Source organism: Typopeltis vanoorti, chromosome 7 (genome assembly GCF_054136105.1).
Source record: "Typopeltis vanoorti isolate ZY-2024b chromosome 7, IOZ_Tvanoo_1.0, whole genome shotgun sequence".
In the NCBI taxonomy this organism is placed as follows: Eukaryota; Metazoa; Arthropoda; class Arachnida; order Uropygi; family Thelyphonidae; genus Typopeltis; species Typopeltis vanoorti.
This window is the reverse complement of record NC_143555.1, coordinates 36562402-36589169: the sequence shown is the minus strand read 5'-3', so window position 1 is coordinate 36589169 and position 26768 is coordinate 36562402. Positions and strand designations below refer to the sequence as shown.

General features: G+C 36.9%; 1 protein-coding gene across 2 annotated transcripts in view; it reads left to right on the top strand.

The window, feature by feature from the left end:
- The window catches only part of LOC150104587 (BRO1 domain-containing protein BROX-like), a 163176-nt gene that overhangs the window by 124322 nt on the left and 12086 nt on the right, over nt 1–26768 (top strand). For both annotated transcript variants that reach the window (XR_016548540.1, XM_090395217.1), the window contains exons 9-10: nt 1530–1680; nt 23241–23409. Coding sequence is in view for 1 of the 2 variants with exons in the window: in XM_090395217.1 (XP_090251343.1) it covers nt 1530–1680; nt 23241–23409 (320 nt within the window). In the remaining variant the exon portion in view is untranslated. The remainder of the gene's footprint in view (nt 1–1529; nt 1681–23240; nt 23410–26768) is intronic.

Here is a 26768-nt window from a genome sequence, read left to right as displayed (position 1 = left end):
ACTTTTGGTTTTTTTTCAAAAAATAATTTAACAAATTTCACTGTCTTTTCATGTTTCACGAGTAAAAATACTTTTACAATTATAAAAATAAAATTTCCTTAATATACAGTTTTTAAATTTATTATTATTTTTAAATTTTAAACAGACAATTGTTATACATCAGTGTACTGATGAACACAGAACTAATGTCCAGTGGAACAAGCTGCTGATGACAGTTTTACGAACATTTGATTGTCTACTGGTTTTACCATACGATTGGCTACTAGAAGGGAGAAGGGTAAAGATAGAGCATGCTATCTTTATTTATTTTCGAACTTTCGTTATAGAGAAGTTGAAATAATAATTCCAAATAATCTATACACAACCGAATAGAATAATTTTTGTTAGGTTACCGTACGAGTTTGTGGCTTAATATATTTCAAAAAATTATGTTTTTTTTTTAAATAAAAAGTAAACAAGAACAACAAGGGGCTCCCAAATTTGAGAAAAAATTAACAAAGGGCTCGCACGAACCCCTTATAGCCCACCACTGGTTATAAGACACAAGAATTAGGCCTGGGATCTTTAGTCTATTGAGGGCTGTATCAGGCACATGGGTTTCCTGGAGAGCCAAGACATCAATTGCTTTGTCTTTGGCTATTTTGCCGATGGATTTAGATAGTCCTATGTTAAAGATACCAAGCAATTTTAAACCTGGTTTTACTCCATTTTTTTTCCAAGTAAGCAAACAGACAAATGTCAAGTTTGTGCCTGCAATTTATGCAAGACTAGCTGATCCCACAGGTAGTGCAATTAGATAGTCCATTAGATAGTCCTATGTTTAGGGAACATAACTTGAGAGAGTGTTGTTTAGGAGACTGTAACTTGATTTTCGAAGCTTGCCCTTCACCCAAACAAGCAACATGATCCTTGTTATTCCAGGCAATGATCGAGCCAGCATGGAGCTTTTTAAGTTTTGTATTCATCATAGTTGTTGTAAGTGGTCCAGGAGTCTTGGTACCGATGCCTTGTTTGAGACATTAGCTTCATGTTACCTGTGATTCATCTCTGGGGCTTCTTTTGTCAGAAGCACTAATTCATTGAATGATATAGTTTGGTTTACCATATTGTAATTTGCATATCATAGAGTACAAAGATGGAAAAGATTGCATATGAGCAGGTTTTAAATTATATACTTTTTAAAAGCAAACTTTGAAGATTTGCCAATTAATTGCATAAAGAAAATTATAGCTTATGTGTTATAATTATCATTTTCACTAAACATTGCACAAATGCTTAATTTTTGTCATTTTTTTTTATATTACAAAAATTCAGAATTGAAACCACTCAGAAACATTCATAAAGAAAAAACTCATTTCTTCTTAACTCACATAGTGACTTTTTATATATATAAAATAATTAGTCAGAGAAGAAAAATGTTATCAGCAAAAGTTTCTTTGTGTACAAGCACACTATTAAGAATGCACAGACTATTTGGATATACAAAAATTTTATGTTAATTTAGTAAACAATTTTCTGTATTTATACAGATTATATAGATGCAGAGAAATTTTGCAAAGACTATGCACAGACAAAAGGTGTAGGAACGAGTGCTAAACCAGAACAGCATGTATTTTTTAAAAAGTTAGGCCCTGTTTTAAAACGCACACTTGATAAATGTCAAAGGGAAAATGGTTTTATGTAAGTATTTCATAACTTGTAACATAAATTTGCATTACTCCTTTAGTATTGTCTCAGATGTAATCCTTTTCAATTAAAATTAATAAATTATAACATGATCATTTTATTACTTAACTTAAGGTAATTCCATTTTATTCCAAAATAGAGTACATTCCATTGCCTGTCAAATATATTTTGCATAATTTTCTGTCAGTTCATTTCAAAATATACTTATTTTTAACATGAACACAAACTTTACCCATATTGACTGTTTAGTTTCAATTAATCGAAAGCTTATGATGTCATACGTATTCTGCAAAATTACTTACCTTCCTTGAATGTTTTTGTCAAACGGGTTTGCTAATTGCAATTAAATTGTTTTCAGCATACTATACACAAATACTGCATGCTGCAGTAGATATACAGTCCTTAGGGAGACAGTTGAATGTAAGAATGAATATAATATGCCCAAGCAAATGGGGACAACAAATCAGAGTGGGATAGTTAATATAAGGCATCAAGGTAGGGTTGGGGCTAATGGGGGTCTTAAATTCATTTACACTAATGCTAGGAGTATTAGGAACAAGAAGGAAGAATTTTTGGCCATGGTTGGCACTTCCAGACCACAGGTTATTGGTATTAGTGAAACATGGCTGACTGTAGATGATATAGCTAGTGGGATTGAATGTGATGGGTATAGTGTGTTCAGGAATGACAGGGAGAATAAAATGGGGGGAGGAGTATTGTTGATGATAGCTGATGAGCTGCAGCCAAGGAGAATAGAAGTTGAATTGCAGGATAGAGAAAAGAGCACATTTGAGGCCATTTGGTGTGAGATTGTGGCTAGCAGAACTAAATATACAATTGGGTGCTGCTATAGACCAGGTGATGGAAAAGATGGTGGTGACAGTATGCACAAGCAAATAGAAGAAATGAATGGAAGGAGGATGATTATTATGGGAGATTTCAACTATGGTCGCATTGATTGGAGTGAGGAGAGGACACACGGGAGGAAGGAATTGGATTTTATGCGGTTATTAAGGGATAACTATCTACGTCAGCATGTAATGGAAAATACTAGGGGTCAGAGAGTGCTTGACCTAGTAATTACATCTGAAGATTTGGCTGTAACGAATATGACCACATTGCCACCAATCGGTGAGAGTGATCATAGGGTCTTGACTTGGGAGGTGGCTAAAGGTGTAGAATTTTCAATTAAGACAGGGTACATGTGGAATTATCGGGCTGGAAAGTATGACAAGCTTAGGAGTTTGATTGGTTCAGTGCCATGGCATGTACAACTGCAAGGACCAGAAGTCGATAGTGCATGGGAGGTAGTTAAGAAGTGTTTGCATGAAGCAATGGCTGACTGTATACCTAGAGTCCGAATAATAAATCAACTAGGGGGTTAAATGGATGAATAACACCATTAAGCTTGAGCTGCAAAAAAAGAAACAACTATGGAGGGAATTTAAGGAGAAAGGTGACCGACAGGCACACAAACGGTATAAAGTGCAGTCCAGAAGGGTAATGAGTGTGGTAAGAAAAGCAAAAAAAGATTACAAAAGACCATTGGCCATGCAGGCTAAAGAGAATCCTAAACAGTTTTTTAGATATGTAGCAAGTAAAAGGAAAAATGTACATGGCAGAATGATTTTAAAGAATTCTGATGGTAGGGAGGTAACTGAATCAGTTGATATAGTTCAGTTACTGAGTGAGCACTTTGCAAGAATATATCATCCAGGTGGTGACATTGCAGAAACGAATGTACCAGTAGATTATATGGTAATTGTTGTGAATGAAGTGGAGGTGAGTAGTCTATTGCATAACCTCAATGTCACATCCAATACCATCCAATCTCACATCTGTGGGATTGGATGGTATACCAGCTCGTGTTGTATGAGAAGCAGCTAAAGAATTGTCAGTACCCTTGACCATTTTGTTTAATTTGAGTCTCGGGTCTAGGTTAGTCCCGAAGGGGTGGAAAGAGGGGAAAATAGTTCCACTGCATAAAGGTGGTTCCAAGACTGCTGTTGTAAATTACCGACCGATTAGCATATCAGGAATCATTGTCAAGGTCTTAGAGAAATTAGTCAAGAAAAGAATGCAGGATTGGATAGATGAAAATGGGATATTGTATGGCAGACAACATGGTTTTGTGAAAGGTAGATCATGCCTCAGTAACTAGCTCACGTTTTATAACACAGTGACGGCTGAACTGGATAGGGGTAATGGGTTTACAATAATACTACTGGACCTTGCCAAGGCCTTTGATAGGATACCACATGGAACTCTAATCAGTAAACTGGAGCAGACGGGGATAGATATACGGTTGGTGAGGTGGATAGGAGGGTGGTTGAAGGAGAGATACCAGAGTGGTTTATTCAGGAGTGGAGTCTAAAAGATGGCTTGTGACTAGTGGTGTGCCACAGGGCTCTGTTTTTGGACCACTGCTTTTCAATTTGTTCATCAATGATATAGGAAAGCATTTGAGAGGAAGTGTTCACTTGTTTACTGTGATGCAAAGTTGGGTAGAGCAATTATGAGTGCACAGGATGATTTGGATAGTTTGGAGGACTGGGCTAGGAAAAATGGATGTCAATTTAATGTGCCAAAGTGTAAGGTTATGCACTTTGGGGTGAAAAGAATAGCAGCAGTATATCGCATTGGTGGAACCGTACTCCAGGAGATTGATGAGGCCAGGGATTTGGGAGTGTTGGTGGATAGGGAATTGAAGTTTAGGGGGCACATTGCAAAAGTGACTAAAACAGCTCACCAAATCGCTTGGTTTCTGAAAAATACTTGAACATGCAGAGACAAACAAGTTGTTCCTCTGTATCAAGCCTTGATAAGACCCCATCTGACTACTTTGCCCAGTTATGGGCACGAGGGTTTCTTCGTGATGGGGAGGATCCAGAGACTAGTGACCAAGATGATAGCAGGTCAGTGGAATGAACCTTATGAGAATAGGTTGAAGATTTGTGGGTTGCAGAAATTGGTCGATAGGCGAAGGAGAGGTGATATGATTGAGTCATTCAAATTACTGAAGGGTTTCTATGAGATTGATCCAGAAGATATTTTTGAAAATATGACTGGTGGTGGGAGGACTAGGGGCCATGAATGGAAGCTGGGCAAGAGCATGGTTGACAAGGGTGTTAGAGCTAGGTTTATTACTTGGAGAGTAGTGAATGAGTGGAATAAGCTTCCAGAGTCTGTTGTGGGTGCTACGACCGTGAATGAGTTCAAGGCAAAGTATGATAGATACTGTGTGAATGTCGAATAGTTGTTCTTGACATGATGTTAGGGCCTCCCTCGACGAGTCTGTCGGCTCCTTGGAGTTGCCCGGAACAATAATAATAATAATAATAATAATGCTGAAAACAATTCAATTGCAATTAATGCTCACTAACATTTGAATGAATATGTGGCGTCACTCTTAAGAGATGCAGTTAATGTATCATTGTAAGCTAGGAATAAGTATCGTTGGATTGCTTAAGGCTACGCAAGCAAATACAAAACTCATTATTTTATTTCACATACAGTGGTACCTTCAGATACGAGTGCCCCAACATACGATGTTTTTGAGATACGAGCCATCACTAGGTCGATTTTTTGCCTTGAGTTATGAGCCAGAATTTGAGATATGAGCCTGCTTCGGTGACATCACAACCACCACTCTGCTCAGATTCCCAAGTCTTGCACGTCGTTCAGTTCACATGCTTACCTCACTGCAAAAGCATTTCTGTCGTGTTGAGTTTTTTTTTTTTTTTTTTTTTTATGTACAGTTATTTAGCTAATTTTTTTCGTATAACCATGAGTCCAAAGAAGGTGAGTGTAAAGAACAGTGGTGAGAAAAGGAAAAAGGTGATATCCATGGAATTAAAGCGTGAGATAATAGACAAACATGAGCAAGGCGTAAGAGTAATAGACTTGGCAATGCAGTACGATCGCACTACTTCTATTCTGAAGCAGAAGGACTCGATAAAGGCTATAACTCCAGCTAAAATTATTTCAAAACTATGCAACTCTGTCCATGATAAGATGGGGAACCTGCTGATTTTTTGGTTGACAGGGAAGCAGCTTGCAGGAGACACTGTGACAGAGACTATAATTTGCAAGAAGGCACGAACCATTTACACAGATTTGCTGCAGCAGACCCGAGATACTTCAGCACAGGAGGCTTCACAAGAGCAGTTCAAAGCCAGTCGTGGGTGGTTCGAAAATTTCCAAAAAAGGATCGGCATTCACTCCGTTGTCAGGCATGGTGAGACAGCGAGCTCTGATTCCAAGGCAGCTGAGGAATTTATAAAAACTTTGCTGAATTGATCGAAGCCAAAGGATACATTCTCCAACAAGTTTTCAACTGTGACGAGACAGGGCTTTTCTGGAAGAAGATGCCAAGCAAAACTTACATAACGGCAGAAGAAAAGAAGATGCCAGGTCACAAGCCCATGAAGGATAGGTTGACCCTCGTACTATGTGCAAATGCGAGTGGTGACTGCAAGATCAAGCTGCTGCTCGTATACTATTCAGAAAACCCCAGAACCTTCAAGACACATAAGGTTTTAAAGGAAAATCTGCAGGTTATGTGGAGGGCAAACCCAAAGGCGTGGGTCACCAGGCAGTTTTTTTGTGCAGTGGGTCAACTTGGTCTTTGGTCCTGCCGTTAAGGAATACCTCGAGGTCAATGACTTACACCTGCAAGCCCTTCTCATCCTTTACAATGCTCCTGCCCACCTACCAAACCTTGAGGATGACATCCTCGAGGAGTTCAGCTTTATAAAGGTTCTCTACTTTCCACCCAACACCATCCCTATCCTATAGCCCATGGACCAACAGGTGATCTCCAATTTCAAGAAACTTTTTACCAAACACATGTTCTGACGCTGCTTTGAGGTTACGGAGAGCACAAACCTCACCCTTTGAGAGTTCTGGAAGGACCACTACAACATTGTCATATACCTCAAAATTATTGATATGGCCTGGCAGGGTGTTACAAAAAAAGGAGCTTGACCTCTGAATGGAAAAAGCTGTGGCTGAAAGGGACTTTGAAGGATTTAGACCTGAACAGAAAGTGCTGGAGGAGATTGTGTCCCTCGGAAAGTCCATTGGCCTGGAGGTGGATGAGGGAGATATCGAAGACCTTGTTGCCACACATTCCGAGGAACTGACGACGGAGGAGTTGACGAAACTACACACGCAGCAATATACGGAGGTTCTGCAAGAGATTGGTACAACCACAGAGGCAGAGGTGGTTATCTCTTCAAGTGAGATAAAGAAAGTGTTGGCAATGTGGGAAAAAGTTTCGGACTTTATTGAAAAGAAACACTCCAAAAAAGTTGCAACTGGTCGTGCAGCAGCGCTGTTTAATGACACTTGCCTAACTCATTTCAGAAACATTCTAAAAAGGGAGGAAGAAACAAAGCTCCTTGGACAGGTTTCTATTGAAACGCCCTGCAGATGAAAGTGACGAAAGCATGGCAAAAAAGAAGAAAATTAAGTTAAGCAAAAGTGAAGTGAAAGAAAAAATTAATACCATACGCTAATCGGTTCTCCAACATCTGTTTATTTCTTTAGATTCTCTTGTACATGTATGTATGTACAGTATTTGGTTTTATTTTGTTTGTATACAATATTTGTTCATTATAAATACATTATTATAAAAAAATTGGAGTGGTTTTTTGGGGGATGGTATGAACTAATCTCATTTTAATTAATTTCAATAGGAAAAATTAATTTGAGATAAGAGCATTTTGAGTTATGAGCTCAGTCATGAAATGAATTAAACTCGTATCTCAAGGTACCACTGTATTTAATTTCGAATTCAAGTAAAATGCAGTCTCACTTAAACATTTTTCTTTTCTGATTTATTCAACATTCCATAACTTGTTTGGTGGGAATTTCAATAGATGCTAACTACCTCTTAAAGTAAATAATTCTAGAAATGATATTCTTAAAAAAATATGACGAGCACCTGCCCTTGTTATGAAATTAGAAGAAAATGGAGGAATGATGGTGGCGGCCAGTTTAGTGAAGCAGCACCCTTGAAAATACCTATAAAAAAAAGATAATACAGAAACATTATCTGAGGAAGCAGTTGGAAGGAATTATGAGAGAAGGGGATTATCTCTCAAATGGATGACCCTCTTCTGGCGAGCATAACATTCTTAGGGAGGTTTCTAGTGTATAACTCCAAATGGAAGAAAACTATTCTAATGCTGGGCATATTTAAGATTTATTAGTGTTAAGAGTTATGTGAGAAGTAGTGTTTTAGAAGACAAATTTTTTGGAGCATGAGGAAACTATGGAGAATGTGATGTATTTGTGCTCAGGATAGGCTAGATGTGAAACTTAGTCCAGTAAGAGAAAGCTGATCTTGACTGGAGATATTATCAAAAGTAAAGCAGAGTGAAGTAAGATCTTTCTTCTCAGAAAAAGGGTTATGTTTTGATAGCATTAAAATTAGCTAGATTATCTTTACTCCACTTGAGAATAATCAGTGTTTAAGGTATTGTTTTTGAAAATTTTACAACTTGAATCATTTGAACATTACAAGGTTTCTTAAAGAAAAGGAATAGTGTATGTCATCATGAAAACTATAGACAGAACTTCAGGTTAGTGAGAGAAGTTAGTTTATAGAAGAAAGAGTTTATATGAAGAAAGAGCATAGCGTACCATAGGAGTAGCACTCCAGCATTAGAGAAAGCTGATAAGATGAAACTGGTTAACCATTCACAAAGGGCAGGAGGAAGAAGAACATAAGGTGATAGCTTGGACAAAAACCTTTTTGCCAGACTTGATCTTAAGCTCAAAAATATCTAGAACGACCACAAGTTTCACTAGATGTTTCCGTGCATTGTGTGCATAGTAGGCATCCTCTCCTAACTCCCTTTCTAACCTGAAGCCAATCAGTTAATCCAATGCCTGTTTTTACTGGCTTCATGTTCACTGTATAAGTACTATCAACCTAATGGTGTGTTTAGGAAAACCCATTCTTTTTTTTTTTTATTACTTCCTACAGTTTCACATGCTGATCATAGAAGCTTTAGAAGTCTATGAAATATTACCACAGGGAGTCTATATTCTTTATACTTTTCTATGATCTGTCTAAGGCAAAGGATCTGATCTCTAGTACTCTTACTTTTCCTAAAACCTGCTTGTTCCTCACACTTCTCTGACTCAAATTTGAGCCCAGTCCTATTTAGAATGGCCTTTAATAAAATCTTACTTGCATGAGAGATTAAACTAATGGTGTCTATAGTCCTTGCAATCCTTCATATCTCCCTTATGTAGTGGTACAAAAATGATTTCCTTCAGTCTCTAGGCCATGATCCTGTTTCCCATATCCTTGTAATCAATCTATGAAAGACCCTTATCCTATGTAGCCTTCAACATCCCTTCACAGTACAAAACAAACAGAACAAGTTTCTTTTCCTCCTCCTTCATCCTTACAACTGCTGCACTGTGGAACAGTTCCCCCCCCCCCTGCTTGGATTCATCAGCATCTAGGGCATTATTGCTATTAAACTGTTTAACTGCTCTTTCAATATTAAGTGAATTAAGGTCCAAATCGAAATTTTCCTGGTGAGAGGTCTCCTCCAAATTTTCTTTTTCTCTTGTTTGTACAGTTCCTCACAGTATTCTTCCATCTGTTTTTGATTTTTAGTTCTTCTGTTAGTCAACAAAAGAACTCGCCTGTATAAAAGTAACTTACTTGTGAAGCACTTCACATGCTAATGTTGTTTGCCTGCACTTGAATAAAGGATTAAACAAGAATGTAATTTATTGTCAAGTACATTTTTTTTTTAATATATATGTGTTTTGCCCATACGCAAGAGGTTGGTTGATCAACCTTTAGTACATTAGTACTGTGTATGGGTAGTGGATCAGGAAAGGAAGAACTTGTTTACATTTGATTTAAATGACTGTAAATTGTGTTTCTTGGGAAACACAGCAGGGGGGGGGGAGACTTCCACAGTGCATCAGTTGTAGAGATGAAGGAAGAGGGGGAAAAGAAACTTGTTCTGTTTGTTTCTAGGTGTACTGTGAAGGGATGTTGAGCAGCAGTTGCACATGTTCCAACAGGCTTAGTACTGAGTGCAGGAATTATTGATGTTATTTCAGATGAGCATTTCCCATGGAAATATTTATAGAATATACATATATACATATTGCAAAAACCAAATGTCTGTGCGAAAGTGCAGAGAGTGAATTGGTACGAGATGGGTCATTAATAAATCTAATTGCTCTCCTCTATATTGAGTCAGGCATTTTAAGAGAGCTTTTAGAGTCCCCACCCCATATGTGGGAGCAATATTCAATAGCTGGGCTGGTTTGTGATTTGTATAATGTTAACATCTGTTCAGGGGTGAAGTAATGTCTTCAGCGAAAGAGAAATCCTAATTTTTTTAAAGCTGAGGATGCAATGGTTATGATGTGTTTATGCCAGGAGAGGTTTGATGTGGTGCTTAAAGGTCAAAGCTGTATAACTGAGAGGAGACCTCCACATAGCCGTTAAAGGAATGCAGAGAACCGACGAGGGCTTCTGACCTAATGTCCAATCCTCACCTTCTCGTGGTGCACCCTGTTGGGTATCTACTTTGATACTGAACGAACGAGGACGGGCTGGCAATTTGGGATTTAGCCAACCAAATTGTATTCTTATTGGTTAAATCAAAATAAAAAAATGATGGTACAACATGACAAAATTTCATGCCGGCTGGGGCGTCGCCCGGTTAAACAAGGCCCCCGTTGTTTACGCCAGGGAACCAGGACGAACAGCGAAAAGTCAGCTACTGGAACAAATCTGAAAACAAACCCCAACTCAACATCACCAGAGATAAAGATCGGTACTATCAACATAAGAAGCCTGAATGGCAAAGAAATGGAGCTAGCTGAGGAATTAGATAAGTACCAGATCGACATAATAGGGGTGACTGAAACAAAAAAGACCAAAACTGGTGAGATCTTTCTGAGCAATAAATACAAAATGTTATATTCAGGCAATGAAAATCAATGAAAAGAAGGAGTAGCCATAGTATTCAACACAAAATACGAGGCTAATCTTTTTGAATGGCAGGCAGTCTCAAGTAGAGTAATGTGGGCAAATATGAGAATGGGGAACTGGACAATGAGACTTATTTGTGCCTACGGTCCCACAGAAGGTTCTACTAAGGTAGAAGTGGAGGAATTTTTTGACGCTTTAGAAAAAGCAACTGACACAATGAAAAAGGAAAAGTTTGAATGATTATATCATTCAAAGGAAAAGTTGGTCCTTGTTGGGGATCTAAATAGCAGAGTAGGAAATGATTGTGAGACATACAAAAATATTTTGGGAAGATTTGGAGAAAAGAGCAAAGCTAATAGCAAATATCTGTTGGATTTCTGCTCAGGACATGGACTGGTTATTACTAACACCATGTTCCAACATAAAAATGTGCACAAATTCACATGGAGAGAAGAGGCTAGGAATAAGAAAAGTCTCATTGACTATGTTATTGTTGATAGTGATGTTTTCTCCCTGGTGCAGGACACCAGGGAGAAAACATCACTGGAAGTGATCGCTATTTAGTCTTGAGCAGAATAAAATTGAATTTCATATTGTAAAGAATAACATGCAAGAAAGTTTTAAAGCGAATAAAAGTTGAGCCACTCTCAGATGTGAACTGTAGACTAAAATACAGAAAGATTATTGAAAAGAAAACGAAAGAGTTTGAGAACAGGAATCAAACCTTGGAGATTCAGTGGCAAACACTGATTGATTGATTCTGCCAGAGAGGCATGTGGTGAGGTTGTGTGCAAGGATAAAAAAATCAGAACTCCCTGGTGGACACAGGAAGTTAAAGAGGCAGTGAAGGAAAAGAAGAAAGCATATCAGAAGTTCCTGGCAAATAAGTCAGCTTTTACTCTTACAGAATACAGAGACAAATGTAAGAAAGCTAAACAGTGTACAAAACTAGCTAAACAAAAGGCATTGGAGGACTTTGGCAAGAATATAGAAAATAAATATCAAGAAGGTGGCAAAATATTCTGGAAGTTGTTGAAGAAGCTTAGGAAAGGAAGAAAGAGTGCTATAAAAGGAGTTAGAGATGATAAAGGTGACATGAAAACAGGAGAAAAAGATATCCTTGAAGTATGGAGTAATTACTTTGAAAAACTGCTAAATGAAACAAGCAGTGATGACAGCACAGTGATAAAAAAAACACTGACCAGGAATACATATCCATACTTGAAGTAGAAAAAGCCATCAAAGGCTTGAAATGTGGAAAGGCAGCAGGAGTAGATGATATTCGACCAGAAATGCTGATGATCGGAGTAGAGCTCTCATAGTACCAATATATAAAAAGGGAAATAAAACTGAATGTGAGAATTACAGAGTTATTTCCCTACTGAGTGTTCCAGGCAAGATCTATGCAAGTATACTTGAGAAACGGTTGAGAAGAATTGTGGAAGAAAAGCTTTGTGAAGAACAAGCTGGATTCAGGCCCAAATAGAGGCTGTCAGGATCAGATCTTCACTTTACGACAAATAGTCGAGAAAGCATGGGAATATAACAAAGATCTGTATTTAAGTTTTGTCGATTTGGAAAAGGCATATGACAAGGTGCCAAGAGAGAGAAGCTATTCAATACACTGCAGTTATATGGTGTCAATGGGGCATTATATCAAGCAATACTTAGTCTTTATTTGAGTTGTAAGTCAGCAGTTAGAATTGAAGGAAGTACAGGAAGATGGTTTAATGTTAAATCTGGTGTGAGACTAGGATGTGCATTATCCCCTCTGTTATTCATTATCTATATGGATCACATTATGAAGGAAAGTGGTATTAAACCTGATATCAAAATTGGAGATGTTAATGTCAGCTCTTTGCTTTATGCAGATGATGTTATACTTCTAAATAAATCCGCTACAAGTCTGCAAGATTCTCTGACTAAATTGAATAGCTGTTGTAATAGACATGGTATGAAGGACAGCAATAAAAAGACAAAGACAATGAAAATAGATAGAATCATTGAAAATGTCAACTGTGTTGTGAATGGAGAACCTGTGGAACAAGTGAAATATTTCAGCTACTTAGGCACCATTTTTACTGAAGATGGTAAATTAAATATAGAAATAGACAACAGAATCAGCAAAGCTGGTATGGTGGGAAGTCAATTGAATAAATTCATATAGAATAAGAGAGAAATTAGTCGGAACACTAAATTAGCTGTATACAAGACAGTGTTCAAACCAGTTTTAACTTATGGATCTGAGAGCTGGGTCAGAAAGTAAAACACTTGACCAAAGACTAGAGACCGCAGATATGAGAGTCTTGAGAAAGATTAGAGGCGTGAACAGATGGCATCAATGGCAATATCATATTAAAAATGAGGATATTAGGAAACAACTTGACATTGTCAGCATCCAGGAATGCATTAGCAGAGCTAATCTCAGGTGGTATGGTCACTTAAATAGAATGGGAGAGGAAAGATTAGCAAAACAAGTGTTCTCTGCCAGGTTGGCAGGAAAACGACCCAGAGGAATACCAAGATATAGGTGGATTGATACGGTACACAGTGCCTTAGACGATAGAAAAATAAGATCTGATAATGTTGGAGTCTTGACAAGTAACAGACTGATTTGGAGGAAAATTGTAGATAGGAAGTTAGTAATGATGTAAATTTTTCATGTAGTACTGTCATATCCTGTACACCCCTTGAGGGTACATGGCAGGAATTTGATGATGATGAGGTTTGATGTGAGGGTAATTCCAAGAAGAGAGAGAGAGAGAGAGATCTCAAACTGTCTGGAAATTTGGGTATTGTCAAAATGGATACTGGAAAAATATGGTTCTTTTTTATGGGAAATAGCACAGAATGGGGCATTAAAATTGATGAGGTTATCTGAACCCCATTGTAGGATTGCTTGCAGATCGAAATTGAGGATGGTGGTGGTGGGTGATACTCTGTAGGTTGAAGTGAGTTGTGTAGAGTAGAATTTATCAAATGAAAGCGAGGAGTGTAATGTGCTGTCATCTGCAAAACTGTGTATTGGGTTGGAGGTGTTAAATCTTGAATGAAAGAGAATTTATAATGTATTACAAGTATCTAAATTCTTGGCGTAATAATTGTATGTAAATGAAATGATAATAACATCCCTGATTTGAAATCAGCTGAATATTCTATTGTCAAATGTCTTGTGTGGAAAAAAAAAAAAAAAAGCAGGGAAGCAATTTAGGAATGGGTGAAGTATGTGTTAGTATGCGAACATTAGGCTAAAATCCCAAGATAAGAAGATTAAATCATGACCTGAGGATATCACATATGCAAAGGTCTACGTTGTGTGGGGGGGGTATATAGTTTTTTGCGACACAAAAACGAGGCTTTTGCCTTTTGCATGTTCCAGTCGTTCCCAGAGAAAGGAAGTTCCTGTGAGGTCAGGGTGAGACGAATGAGAGTGGCGATGCAGCCAAGTAGAATGCCAACATGTGTATAGGTCTCGGCATAGCAGAAGGTCAGCATGGGATGAGAAGGAAATGCTGAACCTCGTGGACCAACATCTGCAGCAGTGCTTCTTGAACATTGTAGGCAACGAATCGTGATCGTATTCACACATCCACCTTCCAGAAGAAAGAACCTATGGAAGGTATCAGCCAGGTAACCTCGTCAAAAAGGGACTAGATGAAGAAAACACAAGCCGTATAATTCCAATTGATGATCGCAAGCATAAGCCAGTGAAACCCCCGACACCTCGGTAAAGTAAGAGCTTCTCACTTTTTGTATACAAAGAAAGTCAGATTGAGATGGTAAAAGGGGCTAATTAAAATTGTGATTTATGAAGTGTTGTAGGACTTCAGGAGTTGAACCATGAATAGGGAATGATTAATCTTTATCAAAATACTTGGAAAAGTGCAGTGTGAAAATAATTTTGTTTGTCATTGTCTGGTAGTTCTTGAACAAATAATAGTGCAAAAATAATCTAGGAGTGTTAAGTAATTAGAAGGACATCCCATTTTAATAGCAATTGATAATATTTCATGTTGTAAGGGAAGAATATCCATGTTACGTCGAGTTATCTTATTTACCTTTCAAACCAACTTTAGATAAATTAGTGTCTATAAAAATAATTGTGACTTGCTTTATTAGTAATGAATAAATTTTTTTCTTGTCAACCAAATAACTTGCCTGATCACTAATCTCAATGCACCACTCATAAAGAGAACTTATGCATAAATATATTGGGGATAGTGACGACTGCAGTGCGAAATAAGAATATATTCGATTATTGTGATTAGAAATAGAGAAGGAGGAATACAGGATCGTGTGCCATACCTGGTGTTTGCTCTTAGATAAAGAAATTTCTCTTATCTGTAGAATTTTGGTGGTGCAGCGTAAGCAAATAAATTTTCCAAAATTTGAAACAGGGTTAACCCTAGTATTTTAACAAAGGAATTGACTCTAGCCAGAGGCATTTCCTTTGTCTATAGAGTTATGCACACGTGGGCAATACACTAATAGAGGCCAAGGGTTAGAGGTAATAATAAGGAAAAAGTCTGTAAGAATTGTAAAGGACAAAATTTTAGAGTTGAAGAAATAATAAAAATTATACAACATAAGCCTAGATTTAAGGAATGGATATAGGATCATAGAGGAGTAAACACAATCAAAAATAAATTCTTACACATTATATATCATAAAGGTATATAAATTTTAGAGGTCAACTGAAGTACGTCATTGATATATAGCAGGAAGAGGGTTGGTGAGAGGGCAGAACCTTGTGGAGCCCCAGCATTGGTTAAATGGTAAAAGGATAGGGAACCGTCCATCATCACACTCAGTGTGCATCCAGAAGACAGAATGCTGGTAATCCAGCTACAGAAGTCCTGGGAGATAGACCAAATGATAGTAGTTTGATTAGTAAGCCTTTGTGCCAGACACCATCAAAGGCTTTGGAGATATCAAATGCAACCACTTGAGATTCGTCAAACTTTTCCATGGCATTTGTCCAGAGATGGGTGAATGTGAGCAGATCTCCTGTCGATCGGCAGCGACGGAATCCATACTGTCAGTCATTTATTAGGTGGGTGTCTTCAAGGTAGTGTAGGATTTGGGAATTGATGATTTTTTCCATTACTTTCGACAGGACTGAGGTAAGCATGATAGGGCGGTAGTTGGATGGCAGTGACTTGTCACCCTTCTTGGGAATGGGTTGAAAATATAGGCCAATTTCCAGTTTGTGGGATAGATTCCAGTGGAGTAAGAGAGTGTATATATAGGCGACATAGGATAGGAGTCAGTTTTGGTGTGCAAACTTTCAGGACAATTGGGGAAATGCCATCTGGACTAGCAGACTTTTTTGTGTCTAATTTGGAGGTATTTTTTTGATCTCATCCTGGCAAAAAAGATATAGGGAGCATTATATGTTGAGTGTCTGGAATGCTTGGGGACATTTACCATTGTTAGTTATGCATGCATTGGAAGCAAAGTGTGAAGCCAGAGGATTGGCTTTTTCTGTGGGTGATGATGCAGTAGAGCTATCTGGGTATGATAAGGGTGGGAATTGTGTTGGGCAGAAGTTACTGCCACTTGCTTTGGTGAGAGTCCAAAAGGCTCAGCTGCCATTTGAGCAGGCTGCTAGTTTCCTGCATTTTGCTCTTTCGAACTCTGTTTTGGAAGCATTGATTTTTTTCATCTATTTTGGGCTTCGGTATAAGCTTTAAAGGAGGATGAAGTTCTTAATTTCAGCCAGTTATGGTATGTCTGGTGTTTCATCTGTATACAGCCTTGACACATCTTTTGGAGAACCAGTGTTTAGTTAAGGAATAGCAGTTCAGAGTAGTGTGTGGAATTTATGTTTCCATGCCGGTGAGGATTACCTTGGTAATCCTCCCCTGTGCATATATAAGTTCGGTGCATATATTTGGGTTGGAAGGCTGGAAGCAATAGTCCAACCGTGGGAATGTGGCATAGAAGTTACGGAGGCTGTCCCACTTGGCACTGTTATAATACCAACCTACTCTTGTATATGGGAGTGTCTGTGTAAGCATTGTTGCATGGGGGGAAGGAGATGAGCACTAGATTGTGGTCAGAATTACCCCCCAGGGGGCTCACTACTTTCACTATGTATTTGGAGGGGTCGTTGGTGAGGAAGAGATCTAGGGTGTTTTGGGAATGGTTCGGGTTATCTGGTATTCTGGTTGGCATCTGAATAAGTTGTGTAAGGTCATTAACAGTAGCAAATGTTTCATCATCTCTGCCTGCAAAATCTGTACAACTGGAGGAAGAAAGCTATAATCAGCAATAACAAGACAAAGACATTAAAAATAGGCAGAAGCATTGTGAATGGAGAACCTATAGAACAAGTAAAACATTTCAGCTACCTAGCCACAATTTGTAGTGAAGATGGTAAATTAAATATGGAAATAGACAACAAATCAACAAAGAATACATATAAATTTATTCAGTCAACTGAATAAATTTATATGGAATAAGAGAGAAATTAGTCAAAACACTAAATTAGCTGTATACAAGACTGTTCAAACCAATTTTGACTTATGGATCTGAGAGCTGGGTTAGAAGTGAAACACTTGACCAAAGACTAGAGACTGCAGATATGAGAGTCCCGAGAAAGATTAGAAGAATGAGCTTCTAATACATTGTTAGCAGTGCTAATCTCAGGTGGTATGGTCACTTAAACAGAATGGGAGAGAAAAGATTAGCAAAACAAGTGTTCTCTACCAGATTGGCAGGAAAAAAGCCCAGAGGAAGACCAAGATATAGGAGGATTGATACAGTAAAAAGTGCCTTAAAAGACCGATATATAAGATTGGATAATGTTGGAGTCTTGACAGGTAATTGATTGATTTGGAGGAAAAATGTAAATAGGAAGTTAGTAATGACGTAAATTTTTCATGTAGTACTTTCATATCTTATACAGTCCTTGAGGATACTGATCAGGAATTTGATGATGATGGATTATATTTCCTGAGAAAAAAACAAAGGGGAGACTGTTCTAGAAGGCAGAAGTAGAAGGGATTAAAGAACAGGATAAGAAAATTTTTTTTCTGTAAGGTTGTACTTAGCTGTCACATGTGTTTGAATGGATTTGACAGGGAATGACGAGAATTATTGATGTCAGTTCTCATGAACAGTGGCTGCAGAAGTATTTTGATGGTAGTTTTAAAAGTAGATTTATACTCTTCTTAGGAATGGGTTGTATGTGGTGGACTAATTTCCAGACTGCAGGATAGATACCAGTGGAACAAGAGCGTAAAATGGTGACATAGAACTGTAGTCAACTTTGGAGCACAAACCTTTAGAACAGTCAGAAGAACAAATGCCATCAGGAGCAGGTGACATTTTTGATATCAAATTTTTACAAGATTTTTCTCTTTCTGGTGAATGGTGAAATGTGATACTCAGTGTTTGAAATGGTTAGAGTACATTTACGAAGATCAGTAGGGCAGGAATTGGAGAGGTGGCTGTTTCTGTGGATGATGGTGCAAGAGAACCATCTGAATGCGATGGTGGGAAACAATGTTGGAAAGAAGTTTGGCCAGGAGCTTTAGCTTGAGGCCAGAAAGCATGACTGCTATTTCGACAAGATGTAAATTTCCTGTTTTTAGCTCTTTTGAATTCATTTTTAATACGTTAAGTTTTCTTGCAGCTGTTCTGAGCTTTGGTATAAGTAGTATAGGAAGATGGAGTTTTGGATGAAAAACCCATTACAGTATGCTCTATTATTACTTTGTACATCCTTTGCACACTTTTGGGTGAAGCAAGGCTTAGATAGGTGATGGTTATTTAAAGTTGAACTAGGAATAAATGTTTGCATACCAATAACAATTATTTTAGAGATATGCTCAGTGCATAAGTTTGAGTCAGATGGCCGTAAAAATAATCCATCCAAGGAAATGAGGTATAGATGTTGCAAAGATCCTACTTGCCTTTCTTATAATGTCATACAATGCATGGGCATGAGTTGTTGTACGTGTTGCTCCTCCATAGGGAAATAGATCTGCATTAGATAGTGATCTGAGTTGCCTAGAGGACAGGCAACATTCACGGTGTATTTAGATGGGTTACTAGTAAGGAATAGAGCCAAGGTATTGGGAAAGTCGTTAGGGTTGTCTGGTATTGGGGGCAGGCATGTGAACAATTTATCGAAGACAATTGGTTGATGGCAATTGTATCAGCCTCTCTACATTTTTGATCTGAGTAGTTGGAAGAAGAGAGCCAGCTGGTTTTTGTGAACATTGCATTCTTCAAGGAAGATGACTTCACTATTAAGAATGAAGAAAATAAACATTTAAAGAAAAGAGAACGAAGGTCAGAACTGGCTGGTTGCATTAAGAGAGCATTAAAGACCACAAACAACTTGAACAGAATTGGGGCGGGGGATTTTTAAAGGAGTTCAAAATAATGAGATTGTATGCTGGATGTTCTTTGACTTGGCATATTAATGTGAATATATGCATAAACCCTGCCTTTGACACATGAGTCAGAGTGAATAAGTGGGGAAAGCTAATGAGTAATGCTTGAGGAGGTTCAAATTTGGGTTTCTGCCAGACATAGTGCTGTTTTGGAGACTGATAATGAACATCATTGAGGTTGGAACAGAGGCCACACATTTATGAGGTGGATTTAGAAGGTTCTGGAATGTTTTGCTATTGACAAAATGTACTGCACATGTTCTCTTTGTAGTGTTTGAGTTCAGATGGCCTTGCTTGTTTGGTGTCATTTGATTTTTGTACTTATATTCCTTTTTTCATAATTGATTGTCCATGCTTTGTCTCCATGTGGTCATTTTTTTTCCCCATTTGTTATCATTATCAACAACCTTGTTCCCAATGTGCTGCAATGTTTTGGGCTTTATACACTTGATGTTAAGTGTAGATCTGCATATCACAATCTATTTTCAAGTGTGGGAAGTTTGTTCCATCTCTCCATGTATTCATTGTGCTGAAGCAGTGATGTCTGATAATTTTTGTGTGGACAAAGTTTAATTGTTCAGCAATTTAAAATTTAGCATTGTCTGTTTCTAAGTAAAAATTCAGGATGATTGCCTGTTTTATTTTCTTATCATGAACTGATGAGGTAATGAGGTTGCAAAGCTTGCTGGTTGTTTTCAACAGGAGGTATGTTACCATCAAGACATTACAAATCACTTCAGTCATTCTTTCTATATTGATAGTCTCATCAAGCACGAAAAGCCTCTGTTCCAGGCTGTCAGTGTACTTTCAGTGGTTTAAGAGCTGTTTAACATGGGTGGCACAGGGGACAAAAATGGCTAGTGAGATTGGCAGAAGTTCATGATTTGCTTATCTTTGTTCAGCTAACATGCATCCACTGGTAACAAATATTGCCAACAGATGTGTGTTACTGGTAGAACTGAATGAAAAAGGTCTGTTTCTTACAGAGGAGCAGTAATTGCTCAGAATTCTTCTACTAATACTTCATTACTGATACCTTCAGTAGTTAACAGCACAAATAGTTTCCATTTTTGTTTTTCATTTTGCTGTCATGATGGTTGAACAGATAGTGTCTGCTTTCCAGCCAACAGCTGTGTGTAGAATCCCACTGCATCATGAACATTTCTGAAAGTTAATTGGTAGTAGACAGTTTTTGTCATCTGAACCACTATATTTGGTCTCTAGAGGAGAATTCTTAGATTATCTGACCCTAAGCCCAGCAACAGTACTGATGTGCTATAGGCTTACAGCCTTTTTTGGGTGGGATTCACATTTAAAAAAAAAAAATGGAGAGAACACATAAATCTTGATAAGTCATGTTGTTGATAGCGATATTTTCAGACAGGATACAAGAGTAAATTATACTTGCCAAGAAATTATCCTAATCCTGTGGCTTCCTCTCTATTTTTAAGAGGGTTGCAGCTGATTACTAGAGAGATAGTGAAGCAAGGTGGCCTTCCTTTGCTGTAAGTATTTATGACTGCAGCCTGTGTGTTCACATGGCCAGTTTGCCTGCCTGCAGGATAGAAAAACCCCAGATAAACTGTCATCGACAGAAATCGAACCTAGGACACTCCTTCCCCAGGCATATTGTTGCAAATCGCATAGCCACTACGCTAACTGCATGGACCAAGAAATTATATTCTTGTTTAATTATTTTATCCATGTGTAAGCAAACGAAGTTTGTTCATGAAGTATCTACATAACTGACTTTACATCAATTACCTTAGTATTCTACAATGCATAGGACACTTCCTTTTTAATCTGTATAATGGGAGGATCAGTATATGCTAGAGATGTCTAATAAAAATATAAGAAAGTTAAGCTATGCTTAAAATTAGCTAAAAAAAGTCAGGAAGATTTGGAGTAAAAGAAGCTAAATGTCATGAAGGTAGCAAAATTATATAAAGGCTATTTGAAGCAGCGCTGAATTAGAGGAAAGGCTTCACACAAGGAATTTGATGTAAAGGTGACAAAAAGTGAAAATATGGATCTTCTAGAATAATTAGCTTGAAAAATTATTCAATGAAATAAGCAGCAACAGAACATTGGTAGAAAACATTATGAAAGAGGCAGTTATGAGTACATTTCATATCAGACTAGAAATGCTCAAATATGGGGTATAATTCATTTGGTCTAGTCAGAAGGTCAAATTTCAGATTATTAGAATAGATCTCTCCATAGCACCCTATATAAAAGCAGAAAATAAAAACAATGTGAGAAGTGGAATTTCCTTACTGAACATTCTTGGTAAGATTAATGCAAGCATACTTGAGAAGAAACCAAAAAAATTTAGAGAACTGGAGAAAAATAGAGGTCCTTGAAACTATATAGATGCTCTTGTGACCAAATTTTTACTTTAAGACAAATAATCAAGAAATCATAAAAATACATCAGCAATTAAGTAAGACAGATCTGGAGCAGGCATATATGAGGGAATAAAGTTGTCGAGAATATTACAGTTGTATAGTGTAAATGGGACATTGTACAGAACAATAAATAGCCTATAATTAAGTTGCAAATCAGCAGTTAAAATTGATGTATTGGAGATGGGTCGATTTAAAAATCAGGTATAAAACAAATTGCATATGTCATTGCTGTTTATCATCTCTGTAGATCACATTATATAGGAAAAAAAGTTATTAGAACTCAGAATAATAACTATTAAAAGTTATTATTCTGAGTTTAATAACTCAGAATCTGAGTTATTAAACTCATTTGTTTACTTTATGCAGTAGAATCATATTGAAGATGTTAGAAGGATACTTCATATTATTAGCACACAAAAAATCTGTAAGAATAGCTAATATAAGGTAATGTGAGAACTTAAACAGAATGGGAAAAGGTATTTGTCTAATGCAAGAATGGTAGGAAAAAGCCAGAGAAAAACAAAGATCTAGGTGGGTTGATGCAGTTAGTAGTTTTCTTCCAAATAACAGATTAATTTGGAAGAAAAATTGTTGATATGACTTCTAATAATGCTAACTTAATGTTGGACTGTCATAGTATCCTGTATCCCCTGGTGGGTACAAATCAGATAATGATGATATTTTTAAGATTTTGATATTATAACACTGATTAAATTAATATAAATTTCATGTAATGAATTTAATTTTCAATTTTATATGTTGCATGTAATTAATAATGTGCAATTTTTCATCCACATTTGAATTTAATGAAGAAAAGATATCCAGGAATAATTAGCTAAATTTGATTTAAATTATCAGGCCAGTATTCCACCTGGTCACAAAGGCATCTTCATAGGTACAGAGATAAGAATATGTATGTATTCTTACATACGTACATATATTAAATGATGTAGACCTGCATCCTAGTTTGCGCTTTCTATGCGGAGGGTAATGAAATCTTGATTGTTGATCTGACACTCTCCCAGGTTTGTATGTTAAGGCTTAATTGCTTTGATAAATTCATATTAGACTTAATGCAGTGAAACACTGAGTTAAAATAATGTTTAATTCTTCCAGTATTTCATGTGTCACAGAGACTTCTTCAGGAAGTCTGAAGAACTGAAAGGTTTAAATTTTTTTGTGATTTCATGAGACCAGGAAGAAACATTTTTGAGTAGGCTTTTTAATTTCTTGATCTGAGATTTAATTTAGATCATAATCTAAAGGTCTGTAAGTGGAGCAGTCTCTGAGAATGATATCCATTTCTCTGGTGTATTCACTGGCATTAAGGATAACCATAGGGCTTCCCTTCCTGTATATGATTGTGAAAAAATATTGGAAGAATTAAAAATTATTTTAATGCTTTCTCAGTGCTGTTTCACCCCATTGAGCATCTAACACGACGCTAACAAGTTAATAGTGTAAAAGGAACCATATTTATTTAGGTTGAAGGAATGTTATAGCAGATTCCAACCATAGTGCCATATACTAGCTGTGCTTGTACATATTGTATTTATGTTCATCCAACTGATATTGGCAGTTATTTCACTTGTTTGCTTTCTTTTTGTGCATCTATATGCATGCATTCTTGTCATGATGAAGATGCTTTCATGATCAAGGCTTAATAATTAAATGAAATTTAGTTAATTATTATCCCTAACATCCATGCCATGCAAACCACCTTCAAAAGATTCCTATTAATTTTTTGCACTTTATTTTTAGCTACCACCAGAAAGTTCCTCATGATCCACCACAACTTGAGTTGAAGGCTACTTATGGGTTAGTTAGTCCAGAAGACTTTCAACTTCCTTCACTGAGTCCACAGTGGACACCAACTGTATATTCTGCATTCAATGTTGGCAGTATTAATCCTCTAGATCCTGCAAATTCAGTGTGTATTTATTTATCATTCAGATGACATTGCAAAAATATATTCTGTGTAAATCATGTAATAAAGTATCAGTTCAGCCAACCATACTAGAGTAAACACCATTCAAGATGTTATTGTGAAGATCAGGCATTGACCTCATCTTGTTGATAACTTCTTAATTTGGATATTTGAAGAAATTAGTAAGATTATATGCTTGCATGATAATTAAACAAAAACCAAGGCTTCATCTTGTGACATTAGAAGTCTCATCCATTCATATAGTATAGTGGTTCCCACCATCCCATTTTTTATAACAACTAGTTTGTTATGCCCCTTTGTTACCCTGAAATATAATTCATTATGTAACATAAATATACACCAATTTTGTAATGATTTTGTATTTGTATCCTATTTTATAATACCAATAGTTTCTCATTTTGTAATGTTTTACTGTATTTAAAAAATCAGACAACACAACTTTCATATTTTTTCTTATATGCTACACAAAAAAAAAATATAGAAAACAAATAGTAATATGGTGAAATGTTCTTAAAACATCACTGTTGATACATATGCCTCCATAGGGCAATTGGAAGAATGACAGTACGTTGCCCCTTCAATTGGGAAAAGCCTAAGTTTGATTCTCATCATGACGTATGGAATTTTTCAATTGAAAGGTGAGTTAGCCAATCTGATACAGTGATAGCAAGGTTTTTTCCCCCAGAAACTCGGGTTTTTCATCCTGCACACAGACAAATAGGCCTTTAGAACACACGCAATTTACGGACAAAAAATACTAGTTGGGGGTGTTGAGCAGTAGATGGCATTGGTGTAGATGATGGAGAGTTGTAGAGTAGGTGCCCTCACTGAATGAGTCTTTGGACTTCTTGGAGGTGTCACGAAATAAAAAAAAAAAAGATAATAGTTAATGAAATCCCTACTCTTCATATAACATAGCTAATTTAATAATGCAAGGTGGCCATAATTAAAGAGGTGTTCAGAGCCTGTAGCAAAAAATGTATTGGACAAAATTCAGCCCAACTTCTACTGATGAATGGTGGATATAAGGAAGACCAAAATGGAATGTGCATTGCTAGTCAAGCTATCAACAACACGGTAATGCTAATACCATGCTTCAAGAATTCTGGTGTTTGAAGGAGAGTAGAAAAGGTCCAATGACAATAACAAATCTTAAAAAAATGATTTTACGGTTTTTGAAAATAGATCTTTAGCAGTGAGGCTAGGATAAGGGTACAAATGGATTATCCCTCAAAAAAGTTGCAACTGCCATCTTAGAACATGGAATGAACAATACACAAAGGTCCAGCAGTGCTTGGGCAATATCAAGGCAGCTGGACATGCCTTACTCAACTGTGTGGAAAATCCTTCATCAAATGCTGAGGTTTTTCTCCTACAAGATCTCCTATACTTAGGCTTTGCTTCATGGTGATGCGAAAGTTGACTGCAGTTTACCCTGACTTTCTTACCTCGAATGGAGGTGGATAATGCACGGTCGTCAAAGATCTTGTGGAATGACGAGGCACATTTTTATCTGAACAGTAGCATTAACATAACACAATTTCTACATTTGGAGTGCAAATAACCCTTGTGTTCCATTGGACCCATTTACACTCACCAAAAGTCAGTGTGATGTGGTTTCACTGCATCATTTATCAAAGAACTTTACTTGACAGGACAAGTGACTTGTATGTACCATCTCTGCTGTTAGGTATCGAGACTGCAGCAGCAATGAAGATACCTTGACTACCATATTCATGCAGAATGGAGCATCACATTGGATTGCCAGTACAGCAAATGTTACGAAAACACTTTTCTGAACACAGGGTGATTAGTTGTGCATTTCCCGCAGCATGACCACCTCGTTCACCTGATCTCGACCCCTGTGACTTTTGGTTGTGGGGCCATGTGAGTGTATAAAGGACATGTTCCTGATTTAGCAACCTTGAAAGTTTTTGGAAGTGATCATTATTAATTGTTCATAAGGTTTTTTATGAACCTTAGTTCATAAAAAGATAACACAAAAAAGTAATTAATACTTTTTTGTGTTATCTTAAAGTTAAAAAGATTGTTCAGAAAGTTATTTTTTATTAAATAAAAATATTTCATTTTGTCAAAAACTTTCAAGTGTTGGTCAGCAGTACACACAGCCAACATATGTTGACTTCCCACAGACAGAAGACCTCCAGTACCTCTTTCCTTTCCCCCTTTTTATGTGTATTTTGCCCACAAAAGGTTGTAACCCTATAGTACATAAGTACTCTGAATGGGCGAAGGACATTGTGATTTTTTGTATTTTTATTTATTTTTTACACAGTCCAGAAACCCTGCTCTAGAAACCAGACATGGAATGCTTTCAAGCCAGATACAAGCCTTCAGTAAGCAGGACCATGGTCTTACAACAAGTGATGATATATTCAACTTCCAACCTAAAAAGAACTGCAAACATCCATGCCCATGACAGGATTTGAACATGCAGCCTGTTTGCTGGAGAGCAGGTGTGTTATCCAATCAGGCCAACATGCACAGTGATTTGTTTTACACTACTAGCTCTGTTCGTTTTGGAGATTTAAAATTGTGATCGAATTCTGAGTCTTCCTATACTATTGGAACATATATTAGCTGAATATCACAACCCTTCTTGTTGCTTACTAGTTTATAAGCATTAAGGGTAAGATACTGGTGATGATTATCAGAACTCTCTTCTGCATGAATTACCGTGAATTTGAATTATTGTTAAAATATTGTTTAAATATAATATTGTTATATTTGTCTTCCTATACTATTGAAACATATATTAGCTGAATATCACAACCCTTCTTGTTGCTTACTAGTTTATAAGCATTAAGGGTAAGATACTGGTGATGATTATCAGAACTCTCTTCTGCATGAATTACCGTGAATTTGAATTATTGTTAAAATATTGTTTAAATATAATATTGTTATATTTGTCTTCCTATACTATTGAAACATATATTAGCTGAATATCACAACCCTTCTTGTTGCTTACTAGTTTATAAGCATTAAGAGTAAGATACTGGTGATGATTATCAGAACTCTCTTCTGCATGAATTACCATGAATTTGAATTATTGTTAAAATATAATGTTAAATTATTGTTAAAATATTGTTAAAATAATAACATATACTTAATTTGTAAGATAGTTTGTATAGTCATTTTCCTCATATGACCATGATGGCAATATGTCACCATACAGCCACACCATTTCTTGTAAAAATGGGTGGCGCTAGTGTCCTTGGTAAATGTGGCGGTCGAGTTTAGCTAGTCTAGAAAACGTGTTTTTAAAGTTAAATATAGTGTGGCTTTTTGTCACAAATTGTGCTGCAATTGTGCATCGGTTA